Genomic DNA, 14,039 nt, shown 5'->3' with positions numbered 1-14,039 from the left:
AATGATGATTATGATGATGATAGTTAATAATGATGACTATATGAATCAGAGTTAATGTTTATGATTATAATGATGACAGAACAGGATGATGGTGATGATGTGATGATGAGTGGGACAGGATGGGAGTGAATGGGTCTGAGGAGGGTAAAGGAGCATAGAGTGGAGGTAGAGATGGTTAGTTGTATTAAGTTTTCAGGAGTTAATTTTACCAATGATTTATCATAGTCTTCTCACATTTCAGCTATAGTTGGAAGGCTCAGCAATACCTTTTCTTCTTGAGACATCAGGTTTACTGAGGCCTACTCTAAATGTTTACTGTTGCGTAATTGAAAGTCTTCTGACTTATGCTATCGTGGTGTGGTATGGGAAATCTAAGTGTTCTAACCGTGTCTCTTTAGATAGGTTGTTTAAAGCGGCTAAGAGAACGATAGGTCATTCTTTGCCAAAGATAGAGAACATTTTTGTTAGGAGGAGTATAGCAAAAGCTAATAAGATCACTGCTGATTCTAGTCACCCATGTCACCCCTTTTTTTTCCTTATTGTCCTCAGAGAAATGTTATAGGTGTCATAGTTGCCGTACTAGCAGATTTCATAAACGTTCCTTTGCATATTGTTAGTTTAAATTTTAATGCTGTTGTATTTTAAATCTTTAACTGGAGCTATTAGAGTACATTGTCATTTCACTTATACATATTTTATTGTTGTAGTGACAATAATTAAATTGAATTAAATTAACAACTGCTGCTGTTTTATGAAGGGAAGAATATTATAGAGGGAAGCATAGCACTGTCTAATGCAGGTATTCTCAACCACGGTCCTCAAGCCACGCTACAGTGCAGGTTTCAGTGATATCCAGGCTTCAGCATCAATTGTTGCATCAAAATAATTGAGATACTGCTCAACCATGGATATCACTTAAACCTGGACTGTTAGTGTGCCTTGAGGAATGAGTTTAAGTATGTCTGGTCCTATGTCATATAGCTACACCCCTTTTTGCAGACTATGTCCACTCTTATGAAGCTGCAGTGACCACACCAGCAATAACCATGGAGATGTTGAATAGTCAGTTGCACTCACTGGTTAAAAGAATAGAAGTCAGGGAAGTAAATACAATATTGGTGTTGTCTGCAATGAGGTTGTAATATAGGCCAACAGAGCATATTACAGGAGGTGTATAGAGGGAGATGTATTAAGCACTGAAGAGAGATAAAGTGGAGAGAAAGTAACTAATCAGCTTGTAATGGTCATTTTCAAATGCAGCCTGCAAAATAGCATTTAGAAGCTGATTAGTTAGTACTTTATCTCTTTCCACTTCAACTCTCTCAAAAGTTTGATACATCTCCTCCAAAGTGAGTAAATTTAGCATGGGTCAGAAGTACAGGGTCGACATCCCACGCACAATAAGACTCACCTCTAGTCTCCAAACCTTTAAATGTTCACTAAAAACTCACCTCTTCAGACAAGCCTATCAAATTCCAGACCCACCCACATAACCTTCAATGCTTCCCTATCTAATTGCATCCTTTTTATACAGTCCACATACCTCACATATTTTGTCTTCCAACATTGCTGGGTGATCATATCATACAACCCATAAGAACCTAGCAATTTGGTGGACCATTATGCAATAGGTAGCATCTATCCTTGTGTATCAATGCCTATTTCCCTATAGATTGTAAGCTTGTGAGCAGGGCCTTCCTACCTCTATGTCTGTCTGTTTTTGGCCAGTTTGTTCTATAACTGATGTTCTAATTGTAAAGCTCAACGGAATATGCTGCGCTATACGAGAAACTGCTAATAAATAAAAAAATAAATACATAAATAAGTACAGTTATGTGATGAGCATATTGAAAAGTTCAAAGGTGAATTAGGTGAAAAAGAGGCCAATAGAATAAAGAACCAGAGGATAGTGGGCAACTGTGTCAAAAGCAACAAATGTCTGAGTAGAGAAAAGTTAGGGAGACATTTAATTGATAAGATCATTGGTTACTTTAGTGAGTGCACTCTTGGTGGAGTAGAGTATAGAAAACCAAAGAATAACTGGGAGGGTCAAGGCTTTAGTGAGTTGAGAAAATGAAGGTTAGGTGGTTGCACATGAATTGCTCAAGTAATTTTGAAGCAACGCTGATGAGAGAAATAGTGCTGTAGTTGTAGGGGTAAGAGAATGAGATGTGTACCAAGGACTCATCCTCAGTAACAGGAAAAACATAATAGAGTGTGGCTATGGTAATAGAGGGATATGCGGTTTGGGGTGCTGGATTCTACAAACCAAGATTTGTGGTCAGATAGTATCAGTTTTCAAGTACATGGTAAATCCATAAGTAGTAATAGAAAAAAGGGGGCATGTGGTGTCAGATAAGCAAATTTAATTGAAAGACTTGACAGGGATTGGTTTAATGAGTGGTTATCATGGCCTTAAAGTTGGTTGATAACAGGGAGGGCAGTCTAGAGAGAAGACATGATACATTTGTAGAACAGGACATCAGCATTGTAGCAAAATGTTCTCAACATGTGCTCAAGAGGTACAGAAGCACTAAGGCAGATGTTGAATCTTAGGGTGTGTACACACGGTGAGATCCTTGCTATGCCCGATTTTCACTTGCGATTTCCCTTGAACTCCCCGGAGCCTAGCACCATCGATTTTGACTAACTTTTCTTGAGATATGGACTATGCGTGCTTATGATTTTGGCTTATGTGAGATTTTGGCTTATGTGAGATGTCATTGACATGTGAGATGAACTAGATAATACACCGATCTAGCAAGGATTGACTTGCCTGCACAGTCTATCTTTTCTTGCAATGCCGACCTGGCGAGACCGCGCATCGGGATCGAATCGGGATCGCAAGGTGACTTTCACCTTGCGATCTGCACTAACTTTTCTTGCGATTTTGACTATATAGTCAAAATCAAAAGAAAATATCTCACCGTGTGTACACACCCTTAGATCATTGGAGAAGATGTGCGGTGGCTGAAACTGCCTTATAAAGGTCTGCAGTGTAATAAAAATAGACTTTTCCGATAGGTCAGGATTGGGAGAGGTCAGTATAGATAGAGATAATGAAATTACAGTGTGAATATATGCAATTGCAGGGTAAACTGCGGACATTGAAATATATAAAGGCCAACATTCTGTGTATAGGCCATCAGATGTAGATCACTGTTCTAGTTGTATCCTTACCGTGACCTCCACCACTTATCCTGTCCAGCAGAGGCATGTGCCCTCTGGCACCAAATTCTTCCCCACATTCAATGAGAGCCTCCTTCACTGCGTCACAGCTGCAGAGCACCACAACTGGTTCCATACCCATGTGAATAGTATATACTGGACCATATTTTTCACTGAGCTATAAAGAAAGCAATTAATACAGTTCACATATTAGTAATTCGTGAGATTTACCCTTCAGCATACAGTAGGTATTTATACACATAAGTGTTAGTATAATAAATGATAGATTAGTGTTAGAATTCTGACCATTGAACATAGTTATTTCATCAGTTTCAGCTATTTGGTGCCAAAATTCTTGGCATATAGTACATTTGTTTAAATGGAACGTGATAGAATAAGCATGAAATTGGAAACTTAGGGGGTAATTCAGACCTGATCGCTGCTGTGCGTTTTCGCACAGTGGGTGATCAGATCTGAACTGCGAATGCATATGCACCACAATGCGCCGGCGCGTTGGACGACTGCACCAGGCATCGGTGCCTAGCGACGGGATGGTGCGAAAAAAGCGATCGCAAGGTGATTGACAGGAAGAGGCCATTTGTGGGTGGCAACTGACCATTTTACAGGAGTGATAATAGAAAAACATGTGCGTTTAAAAATCTACGCTTCATTGCTTAAACACATTCACCTTACACCGTGGTGATAACTAGAGATTAAAAGTGAACAACACACATTAATCACACAAAATATAAAATACTAAGCTCATTCCGAATAGAACAATCCAGGTCCTTTTCCAAAACAGCACATTACAATGAATAGAGGTTCGTTTAGATCCAATAGGTATTGTATCTGAAACAATAGGTGCCTCCCTCACAAATGCTCAACAACAATAGTGGGAGAAGCACAAAGAAACCATCATAGTGCAATAGTCCAAATAAACAAGACTATTTTAATACAAGTTGCACTTATAATTACATATATAATTTAAAATCACATGAGACAATCCCAATGGCAAACAGGAACACAGCACAAAAGCTCACGGAGTTCCACAGGTGGTTTTTAATGTGAGCACGGCAGCTTCAATTCCGGAGTTTGGAGTCACCAATTCCTCAAGCAAGTGCGCAGCGTCCGCGGGTGTCCACACCGATGGGAAGCCCCAGCCACTAAGTGTGGCTGGGACTTCCCATCGGTGTGGACAGATAAGAGGGTGTAGGATGTAGAGATGAGCGGGTTCGGTTTCTCTGAATCCGAACCCGCCAGAACTTCATGTTTTTTTTCACGGGTCCGAGCGACTCGGATCTTCCCGCCTTGCTCGGTTAACCCGAGCGCGCCCGAACGTCATCATGACGCTGTCGGATTCTCGCGAGGCTCGGATTCTATCGCGAGACTCGGATTCTATATAAGGAGCCGCGCGTCGCCGCCATTTTCACACGTGCATTGAGATTGATAGGGAGAGGACGTGGCTGGCGTCCTCTCCGTTTAGACACTTGATTTACTAATTTTGGGGAGCATTAGGAGTACTCAGTAGTGTACAGTGCAGAGTTTTGCTGATAGTGACCAGTGACCACCACTTTTATTTATAATCCGTTCTCTGCCTGAAAAAAGCGATACACAGCACACAGTGACTCAGTCACATACCATATCTGTGTGCACTGCTCAGGCTCAGGCCAGTGTGCTGCATCATCTATATATATTATATATCTGTCTGACTGCTCAGCTCACACAGCTTATAATTGTGGGGGAGACTGGGGAGCACTACTGCAGTGCCAGTTATAGGTTATAGCAGGAGCCAGGAGTACATAATATTATATTAAAATTAAACAGTGCACACTTTTGCTGCAGGAGTGCCACTGCCAGTGTGACTAGTGACCAGTGACCTGACCACCAGTATATAATATTAGTAGTATACTATCTCTTTATCAACCAGTCTATATTAGCAGCAGACACAGTACAGTGCGGTAGTTCACGGCTGTGGCTACCTCTGTGTCGGCACTCGGCAGCCCGTCCATAATTGTATATACCAGTGACCTAACCGTGGTTTTTTTTTCTTTCTTTATACATACATACTAGTTACGAGTATACTATCTCTTTATCAACCAGTCTATATATTAGCAGCAGACACAGTACAGTGCGGTAGTTCACGGCTGTGGCTACCTCTGTGTCGGCACTCGGCAGCCCGTCCATAATTGTATATACCACCTAACCGTGGTTTTTTTTTCTTTCTTTATACATACATACTAGTTACGAGTATACTATCTCTTTATCAACCAGTCTATATATTAGCAGCAGACACAGTACAGTGCGGTAGTTCACGGCTGTGGCTACCTCTGTGTCGGCACTCGGCAGCCCGTCCATAATTGTATATACCACCTAACCGGGGTTTTTTTTTCTTTCTTTATACATACATACTAGTTACGAGTATACTATCTCTTTATCAACCAGTCTATATATTAGCAGCAGACACAGTACAGTGCGGTAGTTCACGGCTGTGGCTACCTCTGTGTCGGCACTCGGCAGCCCGTCCATAATTGTATATACCACCTAACCGTGGTTTTTTTTTCTTTCTTTATACATACATACTAGTTACGAGTATACTATCTCTTTATCAACCAGTCTATATATTAGCAGCAGACACAGTACAGTGCGGTAGTTCACGGCTGTGGCTACCTCTGTGTCGGCACTCGGCAGCCCGTCCATAATTGTATATACCACCTAACCGTGGTTTTTTTTTCTTTCTTTATACATACATACTAGTTACGAGTATACTATCTCTTTATCAACCAGTCTATATATTAGCAGCAGACACAGTACAGTGCGGTAGTTCACGGCTGTGGCTACCTCTGTGTCGGCACTCGGCAGCCCGTCCATAATTGTATATACCAGTGACCTAACCGTGGTTTTTTTTTCTTTCTTTATACATACATACTAGTTACGAGTATACTATCTCTTTATCAACCAGTCTATATATTAGCAGCAGACACAGTACAGTGCGGTAGTTCACGGCTGTGGCTACCTCTGTGTCGGCACTCGGCAGCCCGTCCATAATTGTATATACCACCTAACCGTGGTTTTTTTTTCTTTCTTTATACATACATACTAGTTACGAGTATACTATCTCTTTATCAACCAGTCTATATATTAGCAGCAGACACAGTACAGTGCGGTAGTTCACGGCTGTGGCTACCTCTGTGTCGGCACTCGGCAGCCCGTCCATAATTGTATATACCACCTAACCGTGGTTTTTTTTTCTTTCTTTATACATACATACTAGTTACGAGTATACTATCTCTTTATCAACCAGTCTATATATTAGCAGCAGACACAGTACAGTGCGGTAGTTCACGGCTGTGGCTACCTCTGTGTCGGCACTCGGCAGCCCGTCCATAATTGTATATACCACCTAACCGTGGTTTTTTTTTCTTTCTTTATACATACATACTAGTTACGAGTATATTATCTCTTTATCAACCAGTCTATATATTAGCAGCAGACACAGTACAGTGCGGTAGTTCACGGCTGTGGCTACCTCTGTGTCGGCACTCGGCAGCCCGTCCATAATTGTATACTAGTATCCAATCCATCCATCTCCATTGTTTACCTGAGGTGCCTTTTAGTTGTGCCTATTAAAATATGGAGAACAAAAATGTTGAGGTTCCAAAATTAGGGAAAGATCAAGATCCACTTCCACCTCGTGCTGAAGCTGCTGCCACTAGTCATGGCCGAGACGATGAAATGCCAGCAACGTCGTCTGCCAAGGCCGATGCCCAATGGCATAGTACAGAGCATGTCAAAACCAAAACACCAAATATCAGTAAAAAAAGGACTCCAAAACCTAAAATAAAATTGTCGGAGGAGAAGCGTAAACTTGCCAATATGCCATTTACCACACGGAGTGGCAAGGAACGGCTGAGGCCCTGGCCTATGTTCATGGCTAGTGGTTCAGCTTCACATGAGGATGGAAGCACTCAGCCTCTCGCTAGAAAACTGAAAAGACTCAAGCTGGCAAAAGCACCGCAAAGAACTGTGCGTTCTTTGAAATCCCAAATCCACAAGGAGAGTCCAATTGTGTCGGTTGCGATGCCTGACCTTCCCAACACTGGACGTGAAGAGCATGCGCCTTCCACCATTTGCACGCCCCCTGCAAGTGCTGGAAGGAGCACCCGCAGTCCAGTTCCTGATAGTCAGATTGAAGATGTCAGTGTTGAAGTACACCAGGATGAGGAGGATATGGGTGTTGCTGGCGCTGGGGAGGAAATTGACCAGGAGGATTCTGATGGTGAGGTGGTTTGTTTAAGTCAGGCACCCGGGGAGACACCTGTTGTCCGTGGGAGGAATATGGCCGTTGACATGCCAGGTGAAAATACCAAAAAAATCTGCTCTTCGGTGTGGAGGTATTTCACCAGAAATGCGGACAACAGGTGTCAAGCCGTGTGTTCCCTTTGTCAAGCTGTAATAAGTAGGGGTAAGGACGTTAACCACCTCGGAACATCCTCCCTTATACGTCACCTGCAGCGCATTCATAATAAGTCAGTGACAAGTTCAAAAACTTTGGGTGACAGCGGAAGCAGTCCACTGACCAGTAAATCCCTTCCTCTTGTAACCAAGCTCACGCAAACCACCCCACCAACTCCCTCAGTGTCAATTTCCTCCTTCCCCAGGAATGCCAATAGTCCTGCAGGCCATGTCACTGGCAAGTCTGACGAGTCCTCTCCTGCCTGGGATTCCTCCGATGCATCCTTGCGTGTAACGCCTACTGCTGCTGGCGCTGCTGTTGTTGCCGCTGGGAGTCGATGGTCATCCCAGAGGGGAAGTCGTAAGCCCACTTGTACTACTTCCAGTAAGCAATTGACTGTTCAACAGTCCTTTGCGAGGAAGATGAAATATCACAGCAGTCATCCTACTGCAAAGCGGATAACTGAGTCCTTGACAACTATGTTGGTGTTAGACGTGCGTCCGGTATCCGCCGTTAGTTCACAGGGAACTAGACAATTTATTGAGGCAGTGTGCCCCCGTTACCAAATACCATCTAGGTTCCACTTCTCTAGGCAGGCGATACCGAGAATGTACACGGACGTCAGAAAAAGACTCACCAGTCTCCTAAAAAATGCAGTTGTACCCAATGTCCACTTAACCACGGACATGTGGACAAGTGGAGCAGGGCAGGGTCAGGACTATATGACTGTGACAGCCCACTGGGTAGATGTATGGACTCCCGCCGCAAGAACAGCAGCGGCGGCACCAGCAGCAGCATCTCGCAAACGCCAACTCTTTCCTAGGCAGGCTACGCTTTGTATCACCGCTTTCCAGAATACGCACACAGCTGAAAACCTCTTACGGCAACTGAGGAAGATCATCGCGGAATGGCTTACCCCAATTGGACTCTCCTGTGGATTTGTGGCATCGGACAACGCCAGCAATATTGTGTGTGCATTAAATATGGGCAAATTCCAGCACGTCCCATGTTTTGCACATACCTTGAATTTGGTGGTGCAGAATTTTTTAAAAAACGACAGGGGCGTGCAAGAGATGCTGTCGGTGGCCATAAAAATTGCGGGACACTTTCGGCGTACAGGCACCACGTACAGAAGACTGGAGCACCACCAAAAACTACTGAACCTGCCCTGCCATCATCTGAAGCAAGAAGTGGTAACGAGGTGGAATTCAACCCTCTATATGCTTCAGAGGTTGGAGGAGCAGCAAAAGGCCATTCAAGCCTATACAATTGAGCACGATATAGGAGATGGAATGCACCTGTCTCAAGTGCAGTTGAGAATGATTTCAACGTTGTGCAAGGTTCTGATGCCCTTTGAACTTGCCACACGTGAAGTCAGTTCAGACACTGCCAGCCTGAGTCAGGTCATTCCCCTCATCAGGCTTTTGCAGAAGAAGCTGGAGGCATTGAAGAAGGAGCTAAAAGGGAGCGATTCCGCTAGGCATGTGGGACTTGTGGATGCAGCCCTTAATTCGCTTAACAAGGATTCACGGGTGGTCAATCTGTTGAAATCAGAGCACTACATTTTGGCCACTGTGCTCGATCCTAGATTTAAAGCCTACCTTGGATCTCTCTTTCCGGCAGACACAGGTCTGCTGGGGTTGAAAGACCTGCTGGTGACAAAATTGTCAAGTCAAGCGGAACGCGACCTGTCAACATCTCCTCCTTCACATTCTCCCGCAACTGGGGGTGCGAGGAAAAGGCTCAGAATTCCGAGCCCACCCGCTGGCGGTGATGCAGGGCAGTCTGGAGCGACTGCTGATGCTGACATCTGGTCCGGACTGAAGGACCTGACAACGATTACGGACATGTCGTCTACTGTCACTGCATATGATTCTCTCACCATTGAAAGAATGGTGGAGGATTATATGAGTGACCGCATCCAAGTAGGCACGTCACACAGTCCGTACTTATACTGGCAGGAAAAAGAGGCAATTTGGAGGCCCTTGCACAAACTGGCTTTATTCTACCTAAGTTGCCCTCCCACAAGTGTGTACTCCGAAAGAGTGTTTAGTGCCGCCGCTCACCTTGTCAGCAATCGGCGTACGAGGTTACATCCAGAAAATGTGGAGAAGATGATGTTCATTAAAATGAATTATAATCAATTCCTCCGCGGAGACATTGACCAGCAGCAATTGCCTCCACAAAGTACACAGGGAGCTGAGATGGTGGATTCCAGTGGGGACGAATTGATAATCTGTGAGGAGGGGGATGTACACGGTGATATATCGGAGGGTGAAGATGAGGTGGACATCTTGCCTCTGTAGAGCCAGTTTGTGCAAGGAGAGATTAATTGCTTCTTTTTTGGGGGGGGTCCAAACCAACCCGTCATATCAGTCACAGTCGTGTGGCAGACCCTGTCACTGAAATGATGGGTTGGTTAAAGTGTGCATGTCCTGTTTTGTTTATACAACATAAGGGTGGGTGGGAGGGCCCAAGGACAATTCCATCTTGCACCTCTTTTTTCTTTTCTTTTTCTTTGCATCATGTGCTGATTGGGGAGGGTTTTTTTGGAAGGGACATCCTGCGTGACACTGCAGTGCCACTCCTAGATGGGCCCGGTGTTTGTGACGGCCACTAGGGTCGCTAATCTTACTCACACAGTCAGCTACCTCATTGCGCCTCTTTTTTTCTTTGCGTCATGTGCTGTTTGGGGAGGTTTTTTTGGAAGGGACATCCTGCGTGACACTGCAGTGCCACTCCTAGATGGGCCCGGTGTTTGTGTCGGCCACTAGGGTCGCTAATCTTACTCACACAGCTACCTCATTGCGCCTCTTTTTTTCTTTGCGTCATGTGCTGTTTGGGGAGGGTTTTTTGGAAGGGACATCCTGCGTGACACTGCAGTGCCACTCCTAGATGGGCCCGGTGTTTGTGTCGGCCACTAGGGTCGCTTATCTTACTCACACAGCGACCTCGGTGCAAATTTTAGGACTAAAAATAATATTGTGAGGTGTGAGGTATTCAGAATAGACTGAAAATGAGTGGAAATTATGGTTTTTGAGGTTAATAATACTTTGGGATCAAAATGACCCCCAAATTCTATGATTTAAGCTGTTTTTTAGTGTTTTTGGAAAAAAACACCCGAATCCAAAACACACCCGAATCCGACAAAAAAAATTCGGTGAGGTTTTGCCAAAACGCGTTCGAACCCAAAACACGGCCGCGGAACCGAACCCAAAACCAAAACACAAAACCCGAAAAATTTCAGGCGCTCATCTCTAGTAGGATGTCTGTTCTAGAATGCACTGCTTGGGTAATCTATTGTGTTCTATGTGTGTATACTGTATAGTGATGGTCATTCCGAGTTGTTCGCTCGCTAGCTGCTTTTAGCAGCATTGCACACGCTAGGCCGCCGCCCTCTGGGAGTGTATCTTAGCAGAATAGCGAACGAAAGATTATCAGAACTGCTACTAAATAATTTGCTGCCATTTCTAAGTAGCTCCAGACCTACTCCTAGACCGCGATCACCTCAGTCCGTTTAGTTCCTGGTTTGACGTCACAAACACGCCCTGTGTTCGGCCAGCCACTCCCCCGTTTCTCCAGCCACTCCTGCGTTTTTACCTGGCACGCCTGCGTTTTTTAGCACACTCCCTGAAAGCGGCCAGTTTCCACCCAGAAACACCCACTTCCTGTCAATCACACTACGATCACTCGAGCGTGGAAAAAACGTCGCTCGAGCTTGTGGAAATTTACAAAGTTTTCTATGAAAGTACTTAGTGCATGCGCGCTGCGTACCATGTGCATGCGCATTTTTGCTGTTTTTTCACTTAATCGCTGCACTGCGGAAATCGGCAGCGAGCGAACAACTCGGAATGTTCACCAATGTTCTTTGTGCCATCATTGTAATATCATGCCTATACACTCTATGGGGGATATTCAATTACCCGGACATGCTGTCGGGTGTAATGTATCGCTGGGGGGGGGGGGCTATCTAATTAGCCCCGATAAGCCAGCATGTGCCGTGGCTTATCAAGGATTTTGTTTCCCCAGGCGGAAAAAAATCCCCGATAACAGCCCAGTTTCCATCCGAAAACGGGGCTATTTCACCCATAAACACACAGATTTCACTGAACCTGTGTGTTTTCGGGTGAAAATGCACTTTTTTCCGTCCAATTAAATCAAATAGCCCGAACGCAAACCCCGAAGAAACTTCGGGGGTTTTTACTCCCGATGTCACTTCCGGGGTAATTGAATAGCCTCCTAAGTTTTCTGATATAGGCTAGAGACCTCTTTGATCATAGGTGACTGTTCCTTTACCACATATCTTGGAGTCTAGTCCTCAATATTAATGAATGGCGTAACTACTGCAGGAGGCTGAAATGGCATCACACTGCCCTCCCCAAAATGTGTGCTGTGCACTGTGCCGGCTCTGATATCAATTATCATAACATGTATGAGCATGACAGTAACATGTACTTTATAACAGATATTGTAACTTGGCTTTCTGTTTATGTCAATTAAAGACAGCATGTCCTGTAGATGCTTTAAATATTTCCTGCTATTATGTCTAATTGCAATTGTTCTGCTTAAGAATGGTCATGAACAAACTGCAACATTATAGGGGACGCATTTAGCACCATGATGTTCGGGATGTCGGCGATCATGTGACCGACACCGGAATCCCAACACCACTCAGGAGACAGGTGCCAGATCACAGACAGCTAACATCCTGAAGGTGAGTATCAGGGTTCAGTGTTAGGGTTAGGCGCGGGGGAGGAGGAAGGTTAAGTTAGGATCCAGGGGGTAGGGTTAGGCACTGGGGGGGGGGGGGGTTAGTCATAGCCACCCAGAGGGTTAGCCATAACTGCCACCCCTTGAGGGTTAGGCTTAGGGTAGGGGACAGGGGAGGGTAAAAATACTTACCCTGTTCCCTGTCGAGATCTTCAGTGTCAGGATGCCGCTGTTGGCCTTGTGACAACCGGCATGCCATCCGCCGGGATTTCTTTTGTATTCCCATTGCAGCAGTAACATTATAAGCTGCACCAGCAACCATGCTTATTGTGTGTACTATAGCAGTTTATTCTGTCACGAGATAGTGATGACGTCTCACCGACATAACTAATCAACAATAGATTAGCTACCTATTCTGCTGTTCTTACAGTAATTCATAATGTTATGTGAAGCTTTTCCTTGCATACAGATTCCATTCGGAACTTTGTCTGATGCCCCTAACAAATGGCAGGCTATCCACCACTGGAGAGATGTATGTGAAGACGGGGAGGTAAGTCTTTGCTTGTGGTAAATGAATAATTACATTGTGTAACTGTATCACTTTTACGCAGGTAACGAGGGATGTGCTTACAGTAGCTTATCTATATTCAGAATGTAGACAAGCACATAAAGAACAAGAAGACACGATGGACCTTCCTCCCCTGAATTTTCATGCAATACACATAATTGTAATGTACATTGCCTCAATATGTTTTATTATATTACGTAATTACCCAGTAGTGGATCTTGCCACGGGCAAGCAGGACTTTTGCCCGGGGCACCGCCTTCCGGAGGGTGCCGGCGCCATCCGGAGGGTGCCAGTGCCATCCGGAGGGTGCCGGCGCCATCCGGAGGGTGCCGCACCATGGCAAGATCCGCTACTGTGCCCTCCGCTGCTGTGCCCCCCGCTGGTCCCCCGCTGTGAAGGGAACCAGACGCTAAGCGTCTAGTTTCCCTTCGTGGAGGGGACCTTTGCTGTGCGGTGCACAATGACGTCATCGCGCACCGCACAGTATTGTGGCACAGACGCTAGGGGTCACAATTGACCTCTAGTGTCTATGCTGATCCGAGGAGAGGAGTGGCGCTGGCAGAGGTCTGCAATCAGGAGCGGGCATAGTAAGTATACTTTTTTTTTCCTCTTTTAGCGGTGCTGCAGGGGGCACAAATGGGGGCGTAACTGACCACGCCCCTGTATGAAGCCACGCCCCTATCGTTTTGCATTGGGAGCCACAAGGGCAAGAACCGGCCCTGTAATTACCCTAATGCCATATATATACAAAAAGCAAAATATTAAAACATAGAATACAGAGGGTGAAATACTCTAGTAACATTCTTGTGTACAGTATACATGGTTTTATGCCATCAGAAGAAAAGTAGTGGTTCTAGATACAATAGCTAGTAACCAAAGGTATCTGTTAGTTAATTATCTAAATAAATAAGTATGTAGCCCCTTTACAAAGAAGAGGATAATTTGGCATCTTATATCAATTATTGGATGGGGTCTTTTTTATTAAGGTGGGTACACTAGGCGATGTGCTCTATGAGCGACGTTGCCTAGTGTTTCCCCCTCCCGGGCCGGGTGGTCAGTGTCAGGGTGTACACACTGAGTGATATGATGACCGTATCACTCAGTGACATCACGCAGCGGCCATGCCTTGAAGGCAGCTCT

The 14,039-nt window shown here is 44.9% G+C and overlaps 1 protein-coding gene across 2 annotated transcripts in view; it reads right to left on the bottom strand.

Annotated features, from left to right (window-relative positions):
• Positions 1–14,039, bottom strand: part of LOC134949262 (cytochrome P450 2C16-like) — an 81,348-nt gene that overhangs the window by 48,432 nt on the left and 18,877 nt on the right. For both annotated transcript variants that reach the window (XM_063937750.1, XM_063937749.1), the window contains exon 2: positions 3,181–3,346. In XM_063937750.1, coding sequence (XP_063793820.1) covers positions 3,181–3,346 — 166 coding nt within the window. The remainder of the gene's footprint in view (positions 1–3,180; positions 3,347–14,039) is intronic.

This window comes from Pseudophryne corroboree, chromosome 8, assembly GCF_028390025.1.
Source record: "Pseudophryne corroboree isolate aPseCor3 chromosome 8, aPseCor3.hap2, whole genome shotgun sequence".
NCBI lineage: Eukaryota > Metazoa > Chordata > Amphibia > Anura > Myobatrachidae > Pseudophryne > Pseudophryne corroboree.
Note: the sequence above shows the minus strand (reverse complement) of the source record. Positions and strands in the feature narration are given on the sequence as shown.